The following is a 19,585-nucleotide window of genomic DNA, read 5'->3' on the forward strand; positions in this document are numbered from 1 at the left end:
TTTTAATTTTTATCCTCTCAATTTTCATTTAATTTGCACATCAATTTTAATATCTTTACTTTTAAACTCTCATCTTCTCATCGATTTAATTGATATAACTGATATTTTATAAAATTTCTCTTTAAATTTTAAATAAATTATTTTAACCTTGTATTTTTATTATTTAAATATCTTATATTATTGTTTTACAATACTTATAATAGTAAAAATAAGTGTGTTTTTTTGATAAAATTTAATAAATTTTTTGTAAGCGCTGGATTGGAAAGGATTACATTTTGCCCCCCTCATTTAACCTATTTACGACGGCCTCCTGACCAATGGCAATTGGTTACGCTATGTACAGAAGTAGAAAAATCGAGAAGTTTTGAGGTGCTAACTGGAAAAAGGCCCTGCGTTGGAATTTAGAACTCCGCCAACGAGCACGACGACGACGGCGACGGCGACAGTGACGCTGACGGCTGCCGGAGGCCCTTGAAGTAGTCTCTGACGTCGAACCCTTCGGAACCCGCAGCCACTGCCTCCTCTAGCTCCTCGACCGGCTGCGGGAGGAACGGCGGCCTCGTGATGTCGGCGAGGAGGTCCCACCGCACGCCGCGGAAGAATGGGTGGGCCCGCACCTCGTCGGCGCCTCCGGTGGAGCCTAGCCGTCGGGCGGGGTCCTTGGCGAGGAGGCGCTCGATGAGGTCGGCGAGGTCGCAGCGGCGGTTCCCGGGGAACTCCGGCGACAGCGAAAGCACGTTGCGGAAGGTCTCCTTGCGGCTCCGCCCCTTGAAGGGCGTGCGCCCGTAGGCCATCTCGTAGGCGAGAACGCCGAGCGCCCACCAGTCGACGGCGAGGCCGTGCCCTTCGCCGCGCACCACCTCCGGCGACACGTATTCCTCTGTTCCCACGAAGGAGAAGGCGCGGCCATCCCCTGATTCCCCGGCAGCGGAGAAGCTGGTCCGCCGGCGGCTCACAGGAGAGACCCTGGCGGAGCGGGCCTTCTTGAGGTGGTCGCCGAAGATGCGCGTGAGGTGGCGGCGGGAGCAACGGCGAGCCGGCGGCGGAGGCAGAGGATCGGCGACAGAGGAAACAGAGGAAGGGGGGAGGTGTCGGGAGAGGTCGAAGTCGGTGAGGGTGACGTGGCCGGAGGCCTGGAGGAGCACGTTCTCCGGCTTGAGATCGCGGTAGGCGACGCGGAGGGCGTGGAGGTGCGCAAGGGCGTCGACGAGCTCGGAGATGTAAAACCGGACTGCGGCCGGCGAGAAGAAGGCTGCGTCGGAGGACAGGGAATGGAGGAGGGCGTGGAGGTCGCCGCCGGGGCAGAAGGGGAGCGCCCACGCGAGGAGCTCCGGCGTCTCGGCGGCGCCGAGAAGGGAGGGGAGGAAGGGGTGCTGCGGCGGCGTCGCCGGCGGGGGAGATGGTGAGGCGGGAGAGGAGGTTGAGCTCCCAGCGCGCGCGGCGGTCGGCGTCGGGCTTGGCGGAAGGGGAGTGTTTCTCGACGACCTTCAGGGCGAAGAGAGGAGGGAGGTGAGGGTAAGGATCGCCGGCGCACCGGGAGGTGACGAGAAACACGGTTCCCGTGGCTCCCCGGCCGATGACCCGGACCGCCCTCAACCGGTCCAATTCCAACTCCATTAATACTCTTCTTCTTTCTTTCAATGGTTAAAATTAAGAAGAAGAAGAAGAGAGAGAATTTAAAGGAGGAGGGAAAGAGGAGATGCCTTTGTGTGGATAATTCCACTTTGGTCCATAAAAAATCTACAATTAATTTACTAGTTTTACAATGCGCTCCTCCAAATTTTATTTTCAAATTGGAACTTAACTACTATAGTTTCGAAAATAATCGCATTTCGCCTCCGGAGCATAACTGAGTTGGTTATGACGGAACAGACTTGCAGAAGAAAATAATCGCATTTCTACTTGTTTTGTTAAAGTTGCGAGAATGTGAGATGTGTATTGTAATTTACAGTAAAAAGTGTTCGGTAGAAAGAAATACAAGAAGTTTCTTGGCAATGAAAGAAACTATTTTTAAAAATGAAAGGACATTCAAAACTACAAAAGGTAATTAAGATGTAATTTGGCAAAATTTTGATGTTCTATATAACATTGCATAAAATTGAGGGAGCGAAGTGAAATACTATGAGTTGGTGATGGTGTAATTTTATAAAAATAAAATATGAAGTCTTAATTTGAAAAAAACAAAGATTAAACTATTTAGCTGGCATGCATGATGTATATGGTATAGTAAACAAAGAGATTGCATGATTAGGAGGTCTTAATTAAATAGATTTGCATAGTGATTAGATTTTGTTGTCTAATTATAGAATCATTGTACTAGATAATCCTAAATTTGGGATTAATCATGATTAGTATATGTTCCAGTTGGATGCCGTCAACAATCAAGCCACTAGTTAAGATTATGCCACCTCAACTATCGTCAACCCCATGAATGCAAAGACCTATAGGCGAAAATTGAACGAGCGGATTAGCTGAATGTCGGGAATTCCTGACAGACTGCTCTGACACTCAAGTCAGCAAAAAGATAAAAAGAGAAAGAAGAACGAGAAGAGAAAAATAGCCTCCCTCCCGAGAGCTTTTTCATACCTAAGGGGGGAGCTTATATATCCGTTCGAGGGAACGGTATGGCTGACCCGAGGCAGGCGGGTGTTGTGTCTGAGGAGACAGGCCCTGCGAACTGCTGACAAGTGTGCCGATAGGATGACATCTAGGGGACCAAGCCTACCAACCTCGTAACCACCTCATCCCTTAACCGTGTGGATTATTCTCGCTTTTTAGCCGTGAGTAGGGGCAGAAGAGGATCTAGGGAACCAGACCTGACAATCTAGTAACCATCCTGACCCTTTGACAGTGTTCGTACACCTAATTGTCTTCTATTGCTGAAGGTAGCCGAGGGGCCGTACCCGAGCCAGGATTGGGTAGGATGTCGGGGTCGACTGAAGCCGACTGACTGAGTGACTGAGCATGGCCGATGTGACTGAGTGATCAAGCATGGCCGAACTGACTGAGTGATCGAGCATGGCTGAGCTGACTGAGTGATCGAGCATAGTCAAGCTGACTGAGTGACCAAGCATGACCGAGTTGACTGAGTGACCGAGCATGGTCTGGCTGACTGAGTGACCTTCTTGTCGGTTAGAGGGTCATAGAGGTCGGGTTAGGTTAATGGGGGTCTGGTCGAATGCTGCTGTGATTGGGTCGGTCAAAAGGAGTTGGATCATTGACCCTAACTTGCCACGTCATTTTGACTCTTCATCTTATCTGCCACGTAAAATCACTCGGGATCTGTAATATCATTGTCATAATTAAAGTTTAATAATAATACTTTGAATGAGGGCAAAAAAAGAGGATTAGAAGTTGCGTGTGATATAATGATAAAATAATTAGGAGAATAAATAAAAGGATTAGAATTCGAATTCAAGTATAGATGAATATTTTAAAGATTTAACTCAACTTACTCAGTAAGTGAATCGGTAGGAAGGTTATCTATATCGAACAATTGGTATGCGTCATCATTTAACATTTTGTGTCGATAAGTGAGTAATGGACAGCCTTTGTGGCTTATTAGGATTAGAGCATTAGAGACTCAATCAATAATTAAGAGGGTATTTAATTGCTGTTGGCCTATAAATGAGCCTTGAGGGCTACATTGAAAGAGATTTCTCCTTCTAAGTATTCCATTCTTCTAATTCATTTTGTCTTTGATTTCGACTATTTTGTAGGCTCCCCTTCGCGGTTCACATCGATTCGAACCAAGACAAACAAGTATGTAGGAGACAGACCAACATGCACTTTGATTGAGCTACAAAAGATCGACATTTGTGTAGAACCTTTTGTTTGGAATCGGAGTTATGCGATATGCTAAATTATCGTAATTTGCCGGCATCATCATATTTAAGTTGTCATCAAAGACAAAATCATTTGTGTCAGTCAAAAACTATCGTAATATCGATCATAAAATTATTTAAACAGTTGCTCGGTAGCTACTTATATCGAAATTGTGTGATCTCCTATTTCTTTATTGAGTTGTGATTAGGTTTTTGTCTCTCCTACTTGTTATTGTAGTAGTATCAACATATCGAGTCATTTGTGACATGGTCTGACCTAACTTATAGATTGGGCTAGTTGTCATTGTCGGGTCATGACCCAAATTTGGATCATGTCGAGATTAGCTATTTAATTTAAAATTAGTTTGTAAAAACATATGATACGTACCTAGAAGAGGAGTATAATCAAGGACTAGAGAGTTACATCCAATCGATTGAACTTTCTTAAGATGAAATTATCATTCTAATGACCTCTGTCCGATGAGTAGGTATAGAGTTAGTGCTCGAGCACTTAGACCTCAATCATGTGTGTGTATGTGCGTGTATATATATAGAGCTAAAGTTGGATAACAAATGCAATGATGGTTGTTGAAATCCTTTCTTTTAGTTCACAAAGTCGCAAAGGTCTTAAATCTATGTTTTTATTGCTCCAGCTTTACGGAGCCTTATTCACATTACCGCCGTTCAAATCTATTGTTGGTTGTTGGCTCTACGAGTGACGCAAACGATATAAATTTACCGGCATCAACTCTAAACTCCGCGACTGATGTATTCTTAGGGATGATCTAGTTGTTCACTTTAGGGTACAAGAAGGATATTGTAGTGTTGTTTCTTTATACCCTTTGTCAATGCAGTGCCTTTGGCACGATGAGTTTTGGTCGGCCATCATTTCTTAGACATAGAAAGGTATTGTCATCCAATCGATTGAACCGATGTAAGTCGAACCAATCTAAAAGCGATTAATTCGGTCGATTATCAAATCAATTGATCAACCGATTGATCACATTATCAATCAACTGATATTGAATAGTCGAATCAGAAGTCGAGATGCATAGTTGTTGTCTAATTCAAATTCGTATATTGATGAAATTTCGATTTAATCATTTTGTGAATTTTAAAATCAAATCGAATAACTTGAAACAACTAATATTTTATTTAAAAAATTGGATTTCGAATTAAACGAATCAAACTTCCGAATTCGATCGGTTCAATCTGTTAATTTGATTTAACCAATCTTTTGCTCACTTCTAATCTCTTTATTATCTCTTCCTTTTAACTTTTCTCCTATACTTGACTTGAGCATCGAAGAAGACTCACCAAGATACGTTTTGACTTCCCTTCTAACTTCTCTTTTAATCCTTTCAGTCGTCGTCATCAGAGATCTTAACACGCATCCAACATTCCTAAAGAGCTCGATCGCGAATATATCAAAGAGTCAACTCATCTCTTGATCTCGGACAAAATCATTTATGAAATCAAAGAGATAATAAGGAATAAATTCCTCTGTTTGGCTCATACAATGAATAAAGAAGAACTATTTTTATATTTAGTCGATAGAAATATCATTAAAAAAAAGTTCACATTAATTATTTATATATATATATAAATATAGGAATCAAACTTAGCATTAAAGATTTGAGCACGTTCTTTTTGTGGGAAAATAAAGTAAATAACTTGCAAATGAAATAAAAGAATTAGATGCTTTTTTTTTCTGGTTCATGTTCTTGATTCCATGCAAGAGAAGAAGAATAAAAACATGTGCCTGAAATTATAAGCATAAATTTTATTCATGAACATACATTGCGTAAAAGTTGAATGGAAGAATAATATTTCAATGGTGCATGATGAAAAAGAGATTTAAACAAAATTCAAACTAAAATATAGAAAGAACAAAATAAATGAGCAACATTGAAATTTCTGTTCAACTAGTTTCAATTCAAGTGCAGTCTAAAGCCATTTTACAAAGCATAAACTTGAAGCACAACTTGCAATGCCATCTCATGATAAAAGTTACAAGGAACTATGCAAATTCAACAAATTTTCGCGGGGAAGTGGAAGAAGTTTCAATGATACATCCACTTAAAAAGTGACGATAAGTCGAGCACAAGTTGGCGCGTGATCGGTTTGATATGCCCTCGAACTTCTTCTGATTCCTCCATGCCAAAGCAGCAAGATGGAGATGGTGAGTTTAGTGGTAGCAAACCAAATCGTGATCAGGAAAGAAACCTGGAGTGTTGAGAGAAAACTCTGTCAAGTCAACAAAAAGGAAAAGATAGAATCATAGATAATGATAATGCAGTTTAGGTGGAAAATTCTTCAATGGAGAAAAACCACATGGCGACAGTTACTTTTGAGACTGATCGTCCGAAGTGAAGCATACTTAACAAAAGTCTATAATTGTTACTCCTCTCTTCTTCGTCACTCGTATCGACTTTTGTTTGCCGAAACAAGGAGAAGCATTGGCTCAAGAGTCTGAAAACTCTACCAGCAGCATTGCTTAGAGAGTTGTATTGCAATCTAGGATACTAATATTTTGACATTCTATTGTTTAACAACATTAGCTAAGAATTATGGGCAAAATTAGTCAAAAGGTAATTACTCGATTGCTTATCGATTCATTCCATTTTAAATCTCACTGTAAAATAGAAGATAATATTACATATGACAAATGAGTTTAGATCATTCAAATAGAATAAGGAAAAAGATGTTGCTTGGAGCTTAATATGGGTTATGACCCTTGCCAGTACAAGAGTATTAAAGAGGCTGTGCATGATGGTAGAGTACACGATGCAAACATTTTCAAGCAAGCAAATGAACTTTTCTAAACAGTGGACCAAAGAGTATGCTTTAAGAATCCAGAGAGAATGACTTACCGATTACCTCTTGTAATACATATCAAAACAACCCAGATTCTAAATTCCACTCATCTTCATCGATAAGTAACATAACGGCAGTAGTCACAAGCCTGAAAAAGGTTGCACATTTTAGCAACATCCATGAGGCAAATGATAACAATTTGAAAACTATTATTTAAAATGACAGCTCAAACAACTAATTACTACCAGGCGAACAAGAGCAGTGACATACCAGATGAAAATCAAAAATATCTTCGATGATATCATGGAAGCCGGAAAAAAAATTACCTTCAGAAGGTACACAGATATTACAGAACTCTTACGAGCAACACAAAAAAAAAACAATATTTTAAGAACACCATGGATCTCAGTCCATAACCAACATAATGTTATAGTTAGGGGTGGGAAAAAATACCGAATTTTCGATATACCGCACATACCATACCGATATTTACCGTCCATACCGAAAATTTCGGTATACCGAAAATTTCGGTACGGTATAATACCGTACCGAATTTTTCGGTATCGGTATCGGTATGAAATTATTATTTTTCGGTATTTCGGTATATACCGAAACACCTATTATATATCCTCTTATAAATTATTTATTATTTTTAAAATTGATATTGGGTACGGTATTTCGGTATGATCGGTATACCAAGCATTTTTATACGATCGGTATGATCAGTATAATCGGTCGGTTGGTCGGTATTTCGGTATGATCGGTATACCGAACATTTTGATCGGTATGCATTTTATACTATACTGAAAATTCGGTATACCGAATTTTCGGTATACCGAAATTCCGGTATACCGAATTTTCGGTATGGTGACGGTATAGGTTTTTTTTATGCCGAAATTTTCGGTACGGTATACGGTATCGTATGTAAAATTCGGTATACCGTACCGACCCAGCCCTAGTTATAGTTGGTGATGTTAGAGAAACTTAAAATAGTTGGTGATGTTAGAGAAACTTAAAATAGATTATCTTTTCTTCTATTAAATTTAACGTGATTAATACTATTGTAAACCTTGACTGTAGTTAACTTTTTAGAATGACTTTAAAAAATAACTAAAAGATATAAATTTAATTAATGGTAATTTTTACTATGATCTTTCAAATGGATCCTAATGTGTGAGTAGTATTTGGGGGGCTGTCCTGCTCACGCTCTGCGAATATTAAGGATTAGAAGAAAAAACAGTTGGATAGAAGGAAAAATGGGGAGAAACAGAAGATATGGTATAGCCTTTAATCACTGAGAATAGAGCACAGTAGGGAGTGAAATATCTCTCAATTTTCAGTCCCAAAAAGTGAGATCGATGCAACAATGCCTCCTTTTTCATGTCTCTGAAAAGGAAGATATGCTACAGTCTTTCTGGCTTTATTTTTCTTCTTATAAATCTTATTATCTCTTTTATCTCTAATCCTTGTTATTCCTGGAGACTAGGAGAGCTGAAGCACTGCTCACATAATATGATCCATTTAAAGGATCACATCTATGGCTTAATTAATAAAATTAAATCTTCTTAATTAAGATTTAAAAGTCCTTCTAAAATGTTCACTACAGTCTGCATCTACAACACTATTAATTACATTAAATTAAATAAGGGAAAGAGAATTTATTTTAAATAAATAAAATAATTTTTTTAAAGAACTTTAAAGATAAATAATATATGTCAGTGTAATTGTTTCCATCTAAAGAAACAGGAAAAGAAATAATAAAATTGCTAAATATTAAATCAAAGTATAGAACTTTTTTATGAACATTAAGGAAAGTAATAGTCTTGAGCAGGATACCTGTAAATGACGATGATAAAAATGCAGCAATAGAAACCAAGCTTGATAAATCTGTATTTCTTCTCTTCATTCAATGCTCTAAAGATCTCAGTAACATCTATTAGATGCTTCCTTTTCATGTATCTGGTATGAAAGATGAATCAAATATATAACTATATTGATTGTTAAAAATATGGATATAGGATGCCCGAAGTTTGTGCAGCTAAATAATTTGACTATTTTAATAGAACATGCCCATTAATACATGGCAATTTTTTGCAAAAGTCAATGTCAAAGTAAGGATGACACAGTGGATAGAAAAATATTTTTGTTTAAGATGTCAATCAGAGGTATTTACTAAATCTAAATTTAAATATAGGTGATAGAAAATCAAGGTATTTCCCAATTTTTGAATGGTAACACATTCTGATTCCTAATGAAGGCTTCTGGTTAATGTCCTGGTAGGGTTTCATTAGAAAGCAAGTGATAGATATATCACTTTGTAAGTGCTTACACCAAGCCCAACATGGTAGCCACATATATTTTGATACACAGTTCTATCATGGCAATGAAAAATGACCAAGTAAAACAACACATATGCATACATAAGAGTGAGATTAGAGCGACCGGTACTAATTAACCTTATTTCGGTTTGATAAATGATAAACACAGTCAATGGTAATGAGAGCTAAAAACAACCCACAAATGCATCACGTATATTGGAATAACACTACTTCCAAGGTCATTGATAAATATAAAACTGACTAATCATCGTTCAACAATCAATATATAGTCAAACTTAAATTGGAGTGAAACAATTGGTAGAATAGTGAAATTGTAAGGGGGCATTTTGATAATTTAGAGAGAAAAATAATCCAAACAGGGAATATCAGAAACATTTTAGATGAAGGCAACATGGTACATACAATTTTATGTGGTAATATGTGACAGGAGCCATTATTAAAAATGGAAACCAATGCCATGTTAGGAGGAATAAAATGCATAATATCCCCTGCACTATGAACTCTGGAGTCACAACAGCATTGATACGTGACGATGAATCATATGGGTTGATGTAGTCATACTCCAAGTCGGATAGGCAAATCAGCTGTTTCAGAAGTACAACCAAGTAAGTTTCAAGGGAAAAGTGCACTGCGTCTAAGATTTTAACAGATCTAGGAATTCACTAGAACTATAAAATAAACAAAAGAAAGAGTTAGTTTGAACTTTTAGAAATAAATTCACCCAAACGCTATTAACCAAGAGACCTGACGATAGAACAGACTCCATATCTCAATCAAGCAAACACATGCTGAATTAGGTTTGCATAGCTTTGGATAAATGCTACCTAAATTAGGTCTATGTGCTTTGACTATGAGTGCTGCTTAGTCCTTCAGACATGATTTCTCTATTTTATGGATTTAGAGGGAAGCCTGGCCTTAATCTATAAATATGTTTTAATTATATAGCGAATACTAATTGATTGTGTCTAGTCTTACCTTATCATGGCAACGAAAAGAATTGCTTATTTGAAAGGGTTAAATCACATTCGAAAGCAGCAACCATTATTTTCTTATTCTCAAAAATTTTTACTTTATGCTTAAGGATGTTAAGAATTATAAAGAATGTTTCACCCTGTCATTATCAACAGAGGGCCAGGCTTTCATATCCTGGGATGTAAAGGTGACTCAAATCTATGCCAGGGAGAACATCCCACCTTAGGACAGCTACCAATCATCTTCGGTTTCTATTTTTATAACCTCTGTTGCAATTCTCTTTTGTATGTTAATATCTTCATTTAATTCTTTTGTCGTTCATATTATTATACATGTGCTTAATCTTTTATTAATTTTAGCTATATGCAAAATTATCTCCAATTATCTCAGGAAAGCAATTTCATATTTTGATATTAAGATTAATGATAAACTTAATATTTTTTATATTATTGTAGCATTTAATTGTTATGAAATTATGAGGAATTCAAAAAATATAAATCCACATGTGAAAGGTTTTTAATACAATTAAATATTATAATACAACAAAATGTATGTGTACCTCTAATTTCAATAAAATTTAAAAAAAAAAACAATTTAGATTGAATGCTTTAATTTTACATATATGTAAATTGATCAAAATAATAAACACTAATGCAAAAAATTTAACAATTGATTAAAACAAGACACCACAATATAAAAATAAAATTAAAATGTTTGAAATAAAGCACTAAGACGCTACTAGTGTCTATCCAAAGGTAAGATGTTGCCCCTCGCACAGACTTGATTCGACTCTACACCAATAGATACACTTAGATCCTTAACTGATGACGACAAAGAGAATCCTGTTTGCAATCCTAACATTTTCAGCAGCATAAGGTAGAATGGAGAGAAATAAGAAAATAGTGATTGTTCCATTGCAAGGTGATTTAACCTTCAGAGGAATTCATCTTGTTGCCAGGAGAAGGTAAGAAATAGGTGTAACCAATCAGGAATGACTGCCAGGTCTTATGGAAAAGCATAATCAATCAGGCTTTTGGGAGAGTTTTAACACTTCTTCATTTGGTTGATGATTATTATTGGATAAGTTTATCACTTGAAATACTTGCGCATTTAAGCTAACTGTATTACTTGGTAATATTTATCCATTCAGTCAATGATGTTACCTTCTAAGATTATTAATAGGTAGTACTTATCCATTTAAACTAAATAAAATAACTTATGCTGACCATGAAACTTTAAGCTTCATTAGACTCAACAGCCTAAAAGAATTCTACATACTCCTACTCTTTGATACCATAGGATAAAATAAATAAAGTAGCATCCTAAATTAGTGATAATGAATGTACAGCATATTGTTTGTTGCTTGATAGACAATCCATTCAGCTGAAATGATAGAGAGAAGCCTATTCATTTCATCTGCAATCAATTGCCCACTTGATTTCATAGTTATTAAAACTGGCCCAGACTGGAGGTTCAACCGGAAAATAAAAAAAAGGAACCGAGTTCCTCGCTCAGTCGGTTCCCTTTAAAGATCAAAGCTGCAAATACCCCAGTCAAAAACAATGACTGCCAGTTTTAAGAAATCTGAAAGATCTGAGTGATTTATATAAAAAGAGTCTGGTTTAGTTATGGACATTAACATGATAGAAATACCCATTTTCATAACAGAAACATAAAGGGTATATCTAACATTTGATTAATATTGTTGTTAATTTTTAACTTAACCCTTAACTATGATCTCCTTCTCTCTATTCTGGATCTTGAGTCTTAACTGATGCGAGTGCATATGGAACACCTAGCTCACGAGAAGCCACCAATATCAAACACCGTCGATCTCCTCAACTCCACCTTACCTCATGAATGGCCATTCCATAAGACAGTCACCAAGCTAATTGATCCCCCACCACTTCCTTGTCCTCACCTCATGTACATTGATAGTCTCACACAATGTCAGTTGTTCGATAGTCCATGCGCAATCGTGCTCAAGTGACAATCATCCTTCACGGGCAACTATCCTGCACTGGACAACACTCTCCTCTAAACCTCCTCCACCGTTCTCCACAATCGGAGCCCACACACATTAGGCTCATCCATATGATTTGTTTTCCTAAATTATATTCCTCATTTCCTTGATTATACATTGTAATTTGGTTAGAAATTATATATATTTTTTTTATAAAATAGCTTCATTAGCATTTTAAGATATAGTTCCTTGTCCGTCGATTGTCACCAAATTATTATGTGTAGAAAATTATTGATTTGTTGTTTGATTTATGAATCTAAGTGGGTCCATTCAATGAACTCAGTCAAGTAAACCAACCACTAAACAAGTAACCTAGAGCTTGTCCAGTTTGATTTCTAGTCTGGTTTTTGTAAGAGGTTATAGAACTACTACCTTGGCGAAATAAAAGGGATTTACATTGTTGCCATGATAAACACGTTTGTTTTGTTTGCAAAAAAAAATTGCACCGGAAAATAAACAAAAATTTGAAAAAGGAAAACAGGTATCAACTTTTTGACATCATGTTTTTAACAAAACTCTTTTTTGACACCAAAGATGCTTGATTATCAAAAAACAAAAAAAGATAACAGCTAATATGAAAAATGTTGAGAAATAAAAAAAACCATTAAATTGGAAGAAGAAAAAATCATTCTCGGCTATTCACAGACGACAGGGGTGGAAGGGGATCAGAACAAGGAGCTATATTCACAGCTCGGGCGACAATCCTACACTGCGATCTAGCGCCAGCTCAAGTTAACAGCAAAAAAGAAGGCGACTTTCACTAGGGTTTCGCATTGGGGCTTTAGGGTTTACCTGATATGCGCTGAATCCGATGAGGCTGATCACCGCGACGAAGGCGATGAGCCAGAGAACAAGCTCCCCCACCATGGCGCCCTCGTATTCTCCCGGTGATCGCTTCGAACATCAAATTTTTGGGGGGATTTTTTGCCATTTTATAAGCCGATGCGCAAAAGTTTAGGGAAAAGAAAAGCAATGGATAGTGTCAGTGATTTAACATGACTGGGCAAAAGCGGGACCTACATCGCACAACCGTTTCTAACCAACAAATAGATGGTATATCCCTGGGTACGACGATTTGGACCATTCAAATCTGAAACTTTACATCGCAACCGTCCGTTTTGGCATCATCGACGGTTGAGATATCAAACTGTTCCATAGAGAGCAAAGAATGGATTAGGGTGAGGTAATATTCTTCCTAGTGATTAATTATAGCTTCTCAATTTACTTCTTCATAAATGATCATAAGACTTATGAAATCGTTAGAATGACATATTTTATCTTTTACTGACACATAGGAGGATACTCATTATATAATATATATATATTTTATATATTTAAAAGTCAACCATAAACATAATTATTATACTTAGAATTTAAATTTAAAGTTTTTATTCCTTCTTTAAGACTTTTATCAAAAATAACATGTGAATAATTCCTCTTATATTTTTATGGAGTAGTTTGGTAGTAAAATATTTTTTTAAATAAATAAGAGAACTCGAACTCAATAATGAATATTTCAAAGGATTATTTTTAAATATACATAAGATATATATATGAATTAGGAGAAAAGCTATCTATCTTCGTAATTATTTAAAAAATAAAAAATGATTAAAAAATATCGTGCAAACTAGAACACTCTAAGATCCTAAAAAATCTTTTAAAATAAATAAGAAACGCAAAAGAAAAATATCCTTATTTTTGTTATTATCAAAAGAGCATTTAAAGAGCGTCAATTTTTTTTTTCATCTCAAAATAATAATTTTATAATCTTTATCAAAAATAGTTCAAATTATTAAATTAATCAGATATTAATTAAAATTATTTTATATTATTATAACAATTTTGATATTAAAATATAATAATTTAATTAGATTATTTATATCATTGTTGATGTAAGAAGTTTAGTAAATTAATCAAGTATTCATAATTCGAATTACGGAGCATTTTTTTTTTATGAGATAAAAAAATCTAAGATGGTGGACGAACACGAAGGAAAGGTGTACGCTTCCAAAATTAACTGAGCTCAAGACACCTTTACTTAAATTATACAAAAATAATTAAAAATTCATTTGAGCATTTAATTATTGGTAATTAAACTACCATAATATTATAAGGAGAAAATAGCCCATTTTTTGGTGATTAAAATGCCCAATTGTTCCACAAATAAGCTTTGATGGATTAATCTCGCAAATATGTTCACTTTATGATAATTAATTGGAATACCGTAGATAACATATAATAAATAAAATTTCAAAGTAAAAAAATTAATTAAAAGTAACTCTTATTTCATCACTTGCTCTTATTCGTAAATTAAAATAGTTTTTGAAATTAATTTGGTATTATACATCTAAAATTAGATTCCTTTACTATGGTTCCTAAAATTATTAGTTATGTTGTAAAAAATAACATTATAAGTTAAACAATGGATGCCATGCCTAGATTAGCAATGAATTAATATATTATTAATGGTAAAATAGGAATAAAATAGTATAAATATTTTAATAATATATTAAATAGTAACATAAGGTACTAATACTTGATGGGGGTGAGTAACCACATGGCATACTCAGGACTCGATCAATGCAAACTAATTTGGCTCGATTCATGGTCGAACTTGAGGTAGGTTAGCTAACTCATGGTCGACCTTGGGTTAGATTAGCTAGTTTATGGTCGAGCCCAAGTCAAGTCAAATTAGCTCTTCTGAGTTTAACTATTCAGTAAAATGTAAAATCTGTCACTCCAGCAATTCCATACGGTCAGTATCGCAATTATCTATGAGCAAGTGCAGCTTTAGGCATAGGCCTTAAGCCTAGGGCCCCAATTTTATTGAAGCCCAATTTTTTAATATATCAATTATTATATATATATATATATATAATATGAGAGAATAAACAATTATTAAATTATTTTTATTGGATTTTATAGAGATTTGGTATAGTCATTGGATTTCGTAAAAATTTTGGTATTATTCCAATATATTTAATATTTCTCAATTCTCAAAATTCTAATTTATTAGTTTTTTTATATTTCTCTTCTTCCTTTCTTATTAACCTAATAACCTATTTTGCCCAACTTCAAACAGTTTACTCGTTTGATAGTTTATTTTTTCTCCTCAAGATATTTTCGAAGTCATCACAAGGGATGCAAGGGAATGAACGATCAGAATTTAATTAATAATTTTGCATCTCAAAAATTTAAAAATTTAATTTTATATTAAAAAATGTATTTTTAAAATTAATATTTTAATTTATTTTAAAAATTTTTAAATCCCCCATTGTCGGTCTCAAGTCCGAATAAAAAAGGATGAGAATTTTTTTTAAAAATAATAACAATTATTAAAAAAAAATTAACCTAGAGTCTCTAGGAGGCTTGAGCCGCCCCCATATGTGAAGAGGTAAATCGTGAAACTGTAATTGGCCACTACGGAGGAGAACATTATCTTAGCTTCATCGATCCTTATCTACTTTAGTAATTTATAATATATATACATATTAAAATACATTTTAGTATTTTTAAATAGTGTAAATAAATGCCATTTTAAAGGTAGAAAATTAAATGGATATTCTTTTTTTATCCAAAGGGTATCGCTCTTTTAAAATTTATTCATCAAATTGAGCAAATATTAAATTTAGTGCTTATAATTGAAGGTTTTTAAATAAACGTGCTAAATTTTGAAATAAAAAAATATGGGAATTCCTTTGCAAGGGCCAAATCAGGAAAATCATGAAACTAGAGGGGCCATTTTTTCCGCAACTAATTATTAGCTTAACGAGGGTCCGTTAAATTGCACCTGCGGCACATCTGCCTCGAATTACTTGTCCGCCAATTCTCCAAATTTGAAATTTCGAACGGGAGGAATATTTCCTACCGCCGTTTCGGCGGTGATTGGAAACTAATCGCTACTCGTTCCACGACTCGATCCGCAGCAGTTCCGAGAGTCCCGTCACCGCCTCGGGTTCTTTAAAACCGAAACCCTTTCTCCCTTCACTCCTCGCTCGCTCCCTGGCCGCCGATCTCCAGGAGGACGAACGCTTCTTTCGGGTGAGATTTGTCGATCGCAGTCCGAAATGCGTTTCTTTTCTTTGAATCGATTTGTTTTTGTTTTTTTCTTCTTCTTGAGATTCGTAGATCTGATTTTGTTTTCCTGAAGGAGGAGGAATCTGCAGATTTAGTTTTGTTTCGAAAGGTAAATTTGCAGATCCGTTGGTTTCGATGTGGTAACCGTGGAGTTTGGAACCATCATCAGGTTTAAAGGAGAAGAATCTGAAGCCTTTTTCAGTAAGAAATCTCGTTTTTCCTGATAATGTCTATTTCTCGATAATTTTCAGCTCATCTTTGCGAATGGATGTAGGGTTGCTCCTCATTCGGGAATCACTAAGAAAAACGGGAAAGCAACGAAGCTGACGGCTGTATTGGTAAGCATACGACCATAGATTAGCAGGGATTGTTCTCCCCAGTTACTAGTTATGCGCTTCCTTGTTCAATTAACCGTGGGTTCCTTGTATTTGCAAAGAACTAAGGTGTTGTCGATTCTTTAGGGTTTTCTCAGTTGCTTGGTTATTCTTTCTACAAAGATCCAAGTAGAGAATCCATAGCCTGTCTCGGTAAGAAATGGGTCACATAAATGCAAATATTTTGTTTTAGTTCTTCAATTGCTTAGGGTTTGCAGTGGCTGCTGTTCATTATATCATTTCCCTCCAAATTTGTCATTACTTCTTTTTCTTTTATCTTACCTTCTTTTGTCAATGCGCAACGAGATAAATTAGGCTAAGAGCGATGGATACGTTCATAGAAGATCAATGAATGATCTTGTCAAATGCATTGAGCTAGTGTTGTTTGTTCAAAGGTAGGGATAGTCCTAAAATGCATTTTAAACTATATAAAGAGGTTTAGAACATGATATGAGCTTGTAGAAGAATGATAGCATCAGAAAAAAAAACCCCCACAGACAATTTAGATGGATTCACAATTTATTGGTTTCATATGCAGTAATTCTGTTGAAGTAGGCTTTTGGTTCTGGCATAAGAAAGAATGCCAGAGGTGAGTGAAGGCATGAATCCAAATTCAGCTGAAAACGTTGCCACTGGGTTCTGGATTAGGAGGCCTGCTTATCCGATAGGTTTAAGAAGATCCAGATTAAGCCGCCACCAGAATTTCCTGTCCCCTACTGATAACAAAGAGAATATTCCCCCAACAACTGCAAGACATCTGGCTAGGCAAAGGAAGAGTCCATTGCCGCATTGGTATCCTCGAACTCCTCTCCGTGACATCACAGTCGTTGTCAATGTAAGAATTCTGTCTCTATAATATTTTTGCATTTATATGCATACACAAAGAACATGTGTCAATTCTTACAATTTTAGTTTGATGGAAGGATCAGTATATTCAATCCTGCTTTTTTAGCCTTCTGTATACTATCTGCATTGGAATTAATTGTCATCATTATCTTTTAGCACTCGTATTCTTGTTCTTCCCTTCATTTATTGTTCATATCTCACTTTTAGGTTTCATAATCACTAGATTTTGAGTTTTGATATTCCCTCTTGTTCAAATTATTTACTACAATGCTTTTATTTTGTTGTGGCTATCTTTGGTTCTGCACTTCCATTGTTTTATTTGAGAGAACAATAAAATAGACAGCATACAAATCTATTTAGAAGGTAAATACTTGATATACATGTATGCATATGCATGTTTGTAGTAGATAAAGAAGCAATAGAAGTAAGGTGAGAAATGAAATAAGGAAATTTGGAAGATATAACAGTTTAGCCAGTAAAACTTCCACTGCAACAATTTGCTTAGAATCAGTGGTCATCCTGATCCATGGGAAATTTATTTGCCTTTCTATCATTACCTCTTATTCATGAGTTTAGTTTGCCCATTATGGCATTTATTCTTACAAGCACGAACTCCCAATGTCCTTGCCGATGGGCCAACCACATTTGTTGATGGAAGAAGATAACAAACCTTTAATGGGTGTGTGTTGGGGTTGCAGTTGAGGTATGTTGCCTTTGAAACCCTGAAATCACATTAGAAATGCACATAATCGCAATTTCAATTGCTTTGCAAAAGATATAGTTGTTTTCTTGGAGTGTTCTAACTTTGTTGCTCACAAACCATCACTATATTATTTAAAGCAACTATAATGACTTGGAAGATCTGCTAATTATGTTATACAATCATGTAATTCATCACAATTAGTTTAGATTTTTCTCTGTTATTTAGTATATATAAAAAATGGATTGTTGGGAGTTTTAGCTATCCCATGTATTAGCAACACATTTCCGTAGTTCCTATAGAAAAGACAAAGCACAATTTATGTTTCTCAACTGTGATTGTTTTGTATCTCATAGTTCTTCATGCTCAACCTGGGAAGAACTGTAACACATTTCTATTGCTGAGGTCTGATTGTTTTTTTATCGGTATTGTAGGCCTTGCAGAGGAGAAGAATGCGTACCAGAGCAACTAGTGCCCAACAGAGGAACTCCAATCCTGAAGAATTGTCTATTGCTAGCCCAGTACCTGATGATGAACTGAATGCTTCTGAACACACTCCTATCACTCAAGTCCTACCTTTTGATGTTTCTGATAACTCTCCAAGTCTTGCAGATACTCCTGTTAGCCAAGTTCTCCCTCGTGATGTTTCTGATACCCCTCCTAGCCCTTCAGATAGAAGCATTTCGTCCGTTACTCCTCTTGGAAACGATATGACCACCCCATCATGTTCCCATGTCTCCACTACAGAGCACCCTTCGTGTTCGAATCTGTGTCCAGCAAAACATCGACAGAAGATCCAAAATCAGTGGAGTACGAGAATAAGCTCCAGAAAATCATCGAGGAGCTGGAATTGGTTGTGAAGGAGAATTTGAAGACGGCACCCAAGAAACCTGCGCAGAAGTCCACACGCATTCTCATGTCTATGAGATAACACAAAGCATTTCGTTATGGCAGCATCTCTGCTGCTCATACTGCCACTGATTCTATCCTCCTCTGGATCCATGGTTAAGCCAGTATCTCTTCTGCCTTTACCATAGTTAGTTCAAGACAGTATCTCTGCTGTCTCTACGACGCCATTCTTTTGCTGGAAGTAAGTGCTACTTTTAAGACAGCATCTCTGCTGTTCGTTCGACTACAGTAACAATTTGCATTGGTTTCTGGCACCTTTTCTGGTACCTGATATGACACTCGATAAGGCAGAAACAAATTGTGAGCATTGTACATTTTCCTCAGACAATAACGTAGACGATACAATTCGGTGCTTCTGATCTACTCTCAGACATTTAATTGTGAGCATTTTGTTCCATCGAAGCTCAATCTCAGTTGGCATCCAGCACAAACGGTGTCGACCATGGGAAACGCCTGGTGTACCGTTTGCTGCCGCGATTTTGATTTTTGTCCAATATTTTTTAATGCAAAATATTATTTAAATATGTTTTATTTGCACAAATACTATTAAAACGTATATAATTGATTCTGGATTTTACTTAAATCATATTGATTTGTATTTTTATATTATCATTTCTTAATATTGGAGATGAGTTTAGGTTTTTGTTTATCATAAAAAACAAGTTAGTATTTTTAATATTTTATTTAATATATATTGAGTTTGA

At 36.1% G+C, this 19,585-nt stretch overlaps 2 protein-coding genes and 1 pseudogene across 3 annotated transcripts; 1 reads left to right on the top strand and 2 right to left on the bottom strand.

Moving 5' to 3' along the window:
- Positions 1-288: 288 nt before the first annotated feature.
- On the bottom strand, positions 289-1,635 carry LOC141835369 (serine/threonine-protein kinase UCNL-like). The gene is given in 2 exon segments (XM_074722813.1): positions 289-1,373; positions 1,375-1,635. Coding segments are annotated over 2 exon segments (1,215 nt in total). The 5' UTR covers positions 1,618-1,635; the 3' UTR covers positions 289-401.
- Positions 1,636-5,723: 4,088 nt separating this feature from the next.
- LOC141835242 (protein cornichon homolog 2-like) lies at positions 5,724-12,901 on the bottom strand. 2 transcript variants are annotated; one of them, XM_074722673.1, is made up of 5 exons: positions 12,768-12,901; positions 9,383-9,564; positions 8,478-8,600; positions 6,705-6,789; positions 5,724-6,050 (listed from the first exon to the last, which is right to left on the bottom strand). In XM_074722673.1, exons 1-4 carry the CDS (start codon positions 12,840-12,842, stop codon positions 6,720-6,722), a joined length of 450 nt encoding a protein of 149 aa, XP_074578774.1. In that variant the 5' UTR covers positions 12,843-12,901; the 3' UTR covers positions 5,724-6,050; positions 6,705-6,719. The 2 variants fall into 2 exon arrangements, with proteins under 2 accessions (XP_074578774.1, XP_074578773.1); XM_074722672.1 differs by having other exon boundaries at positions 6,698-6,789.
- A 4,105-nt stretch (positions 12,902-17,006) lies between these two features.
- LOC141834335 (uncharacterized) lies at positions 17,007-18,903 on the top strand (annotated as a pseudogene).
- Positions 18,904-19,585: the final 682 nt, after the last annotated feature.

The sequence above is a fragment of the Curcuma longa genome, chromosome 9, assembly GCF_044706935.1.
Source record: "Curcuma longa cultivar G26 ecotype Majalengka, Jawa Barat chromosome 9, ITB_CL_G26_1.1, whole genome shotgun sequence".
Lineage (NCBI taxonomy): Eukaryota > Viridiplantae > Streptophyta > Magnoliopsida > Zingiberales > Zingiberaceae > Curcuma > Curcuma longa.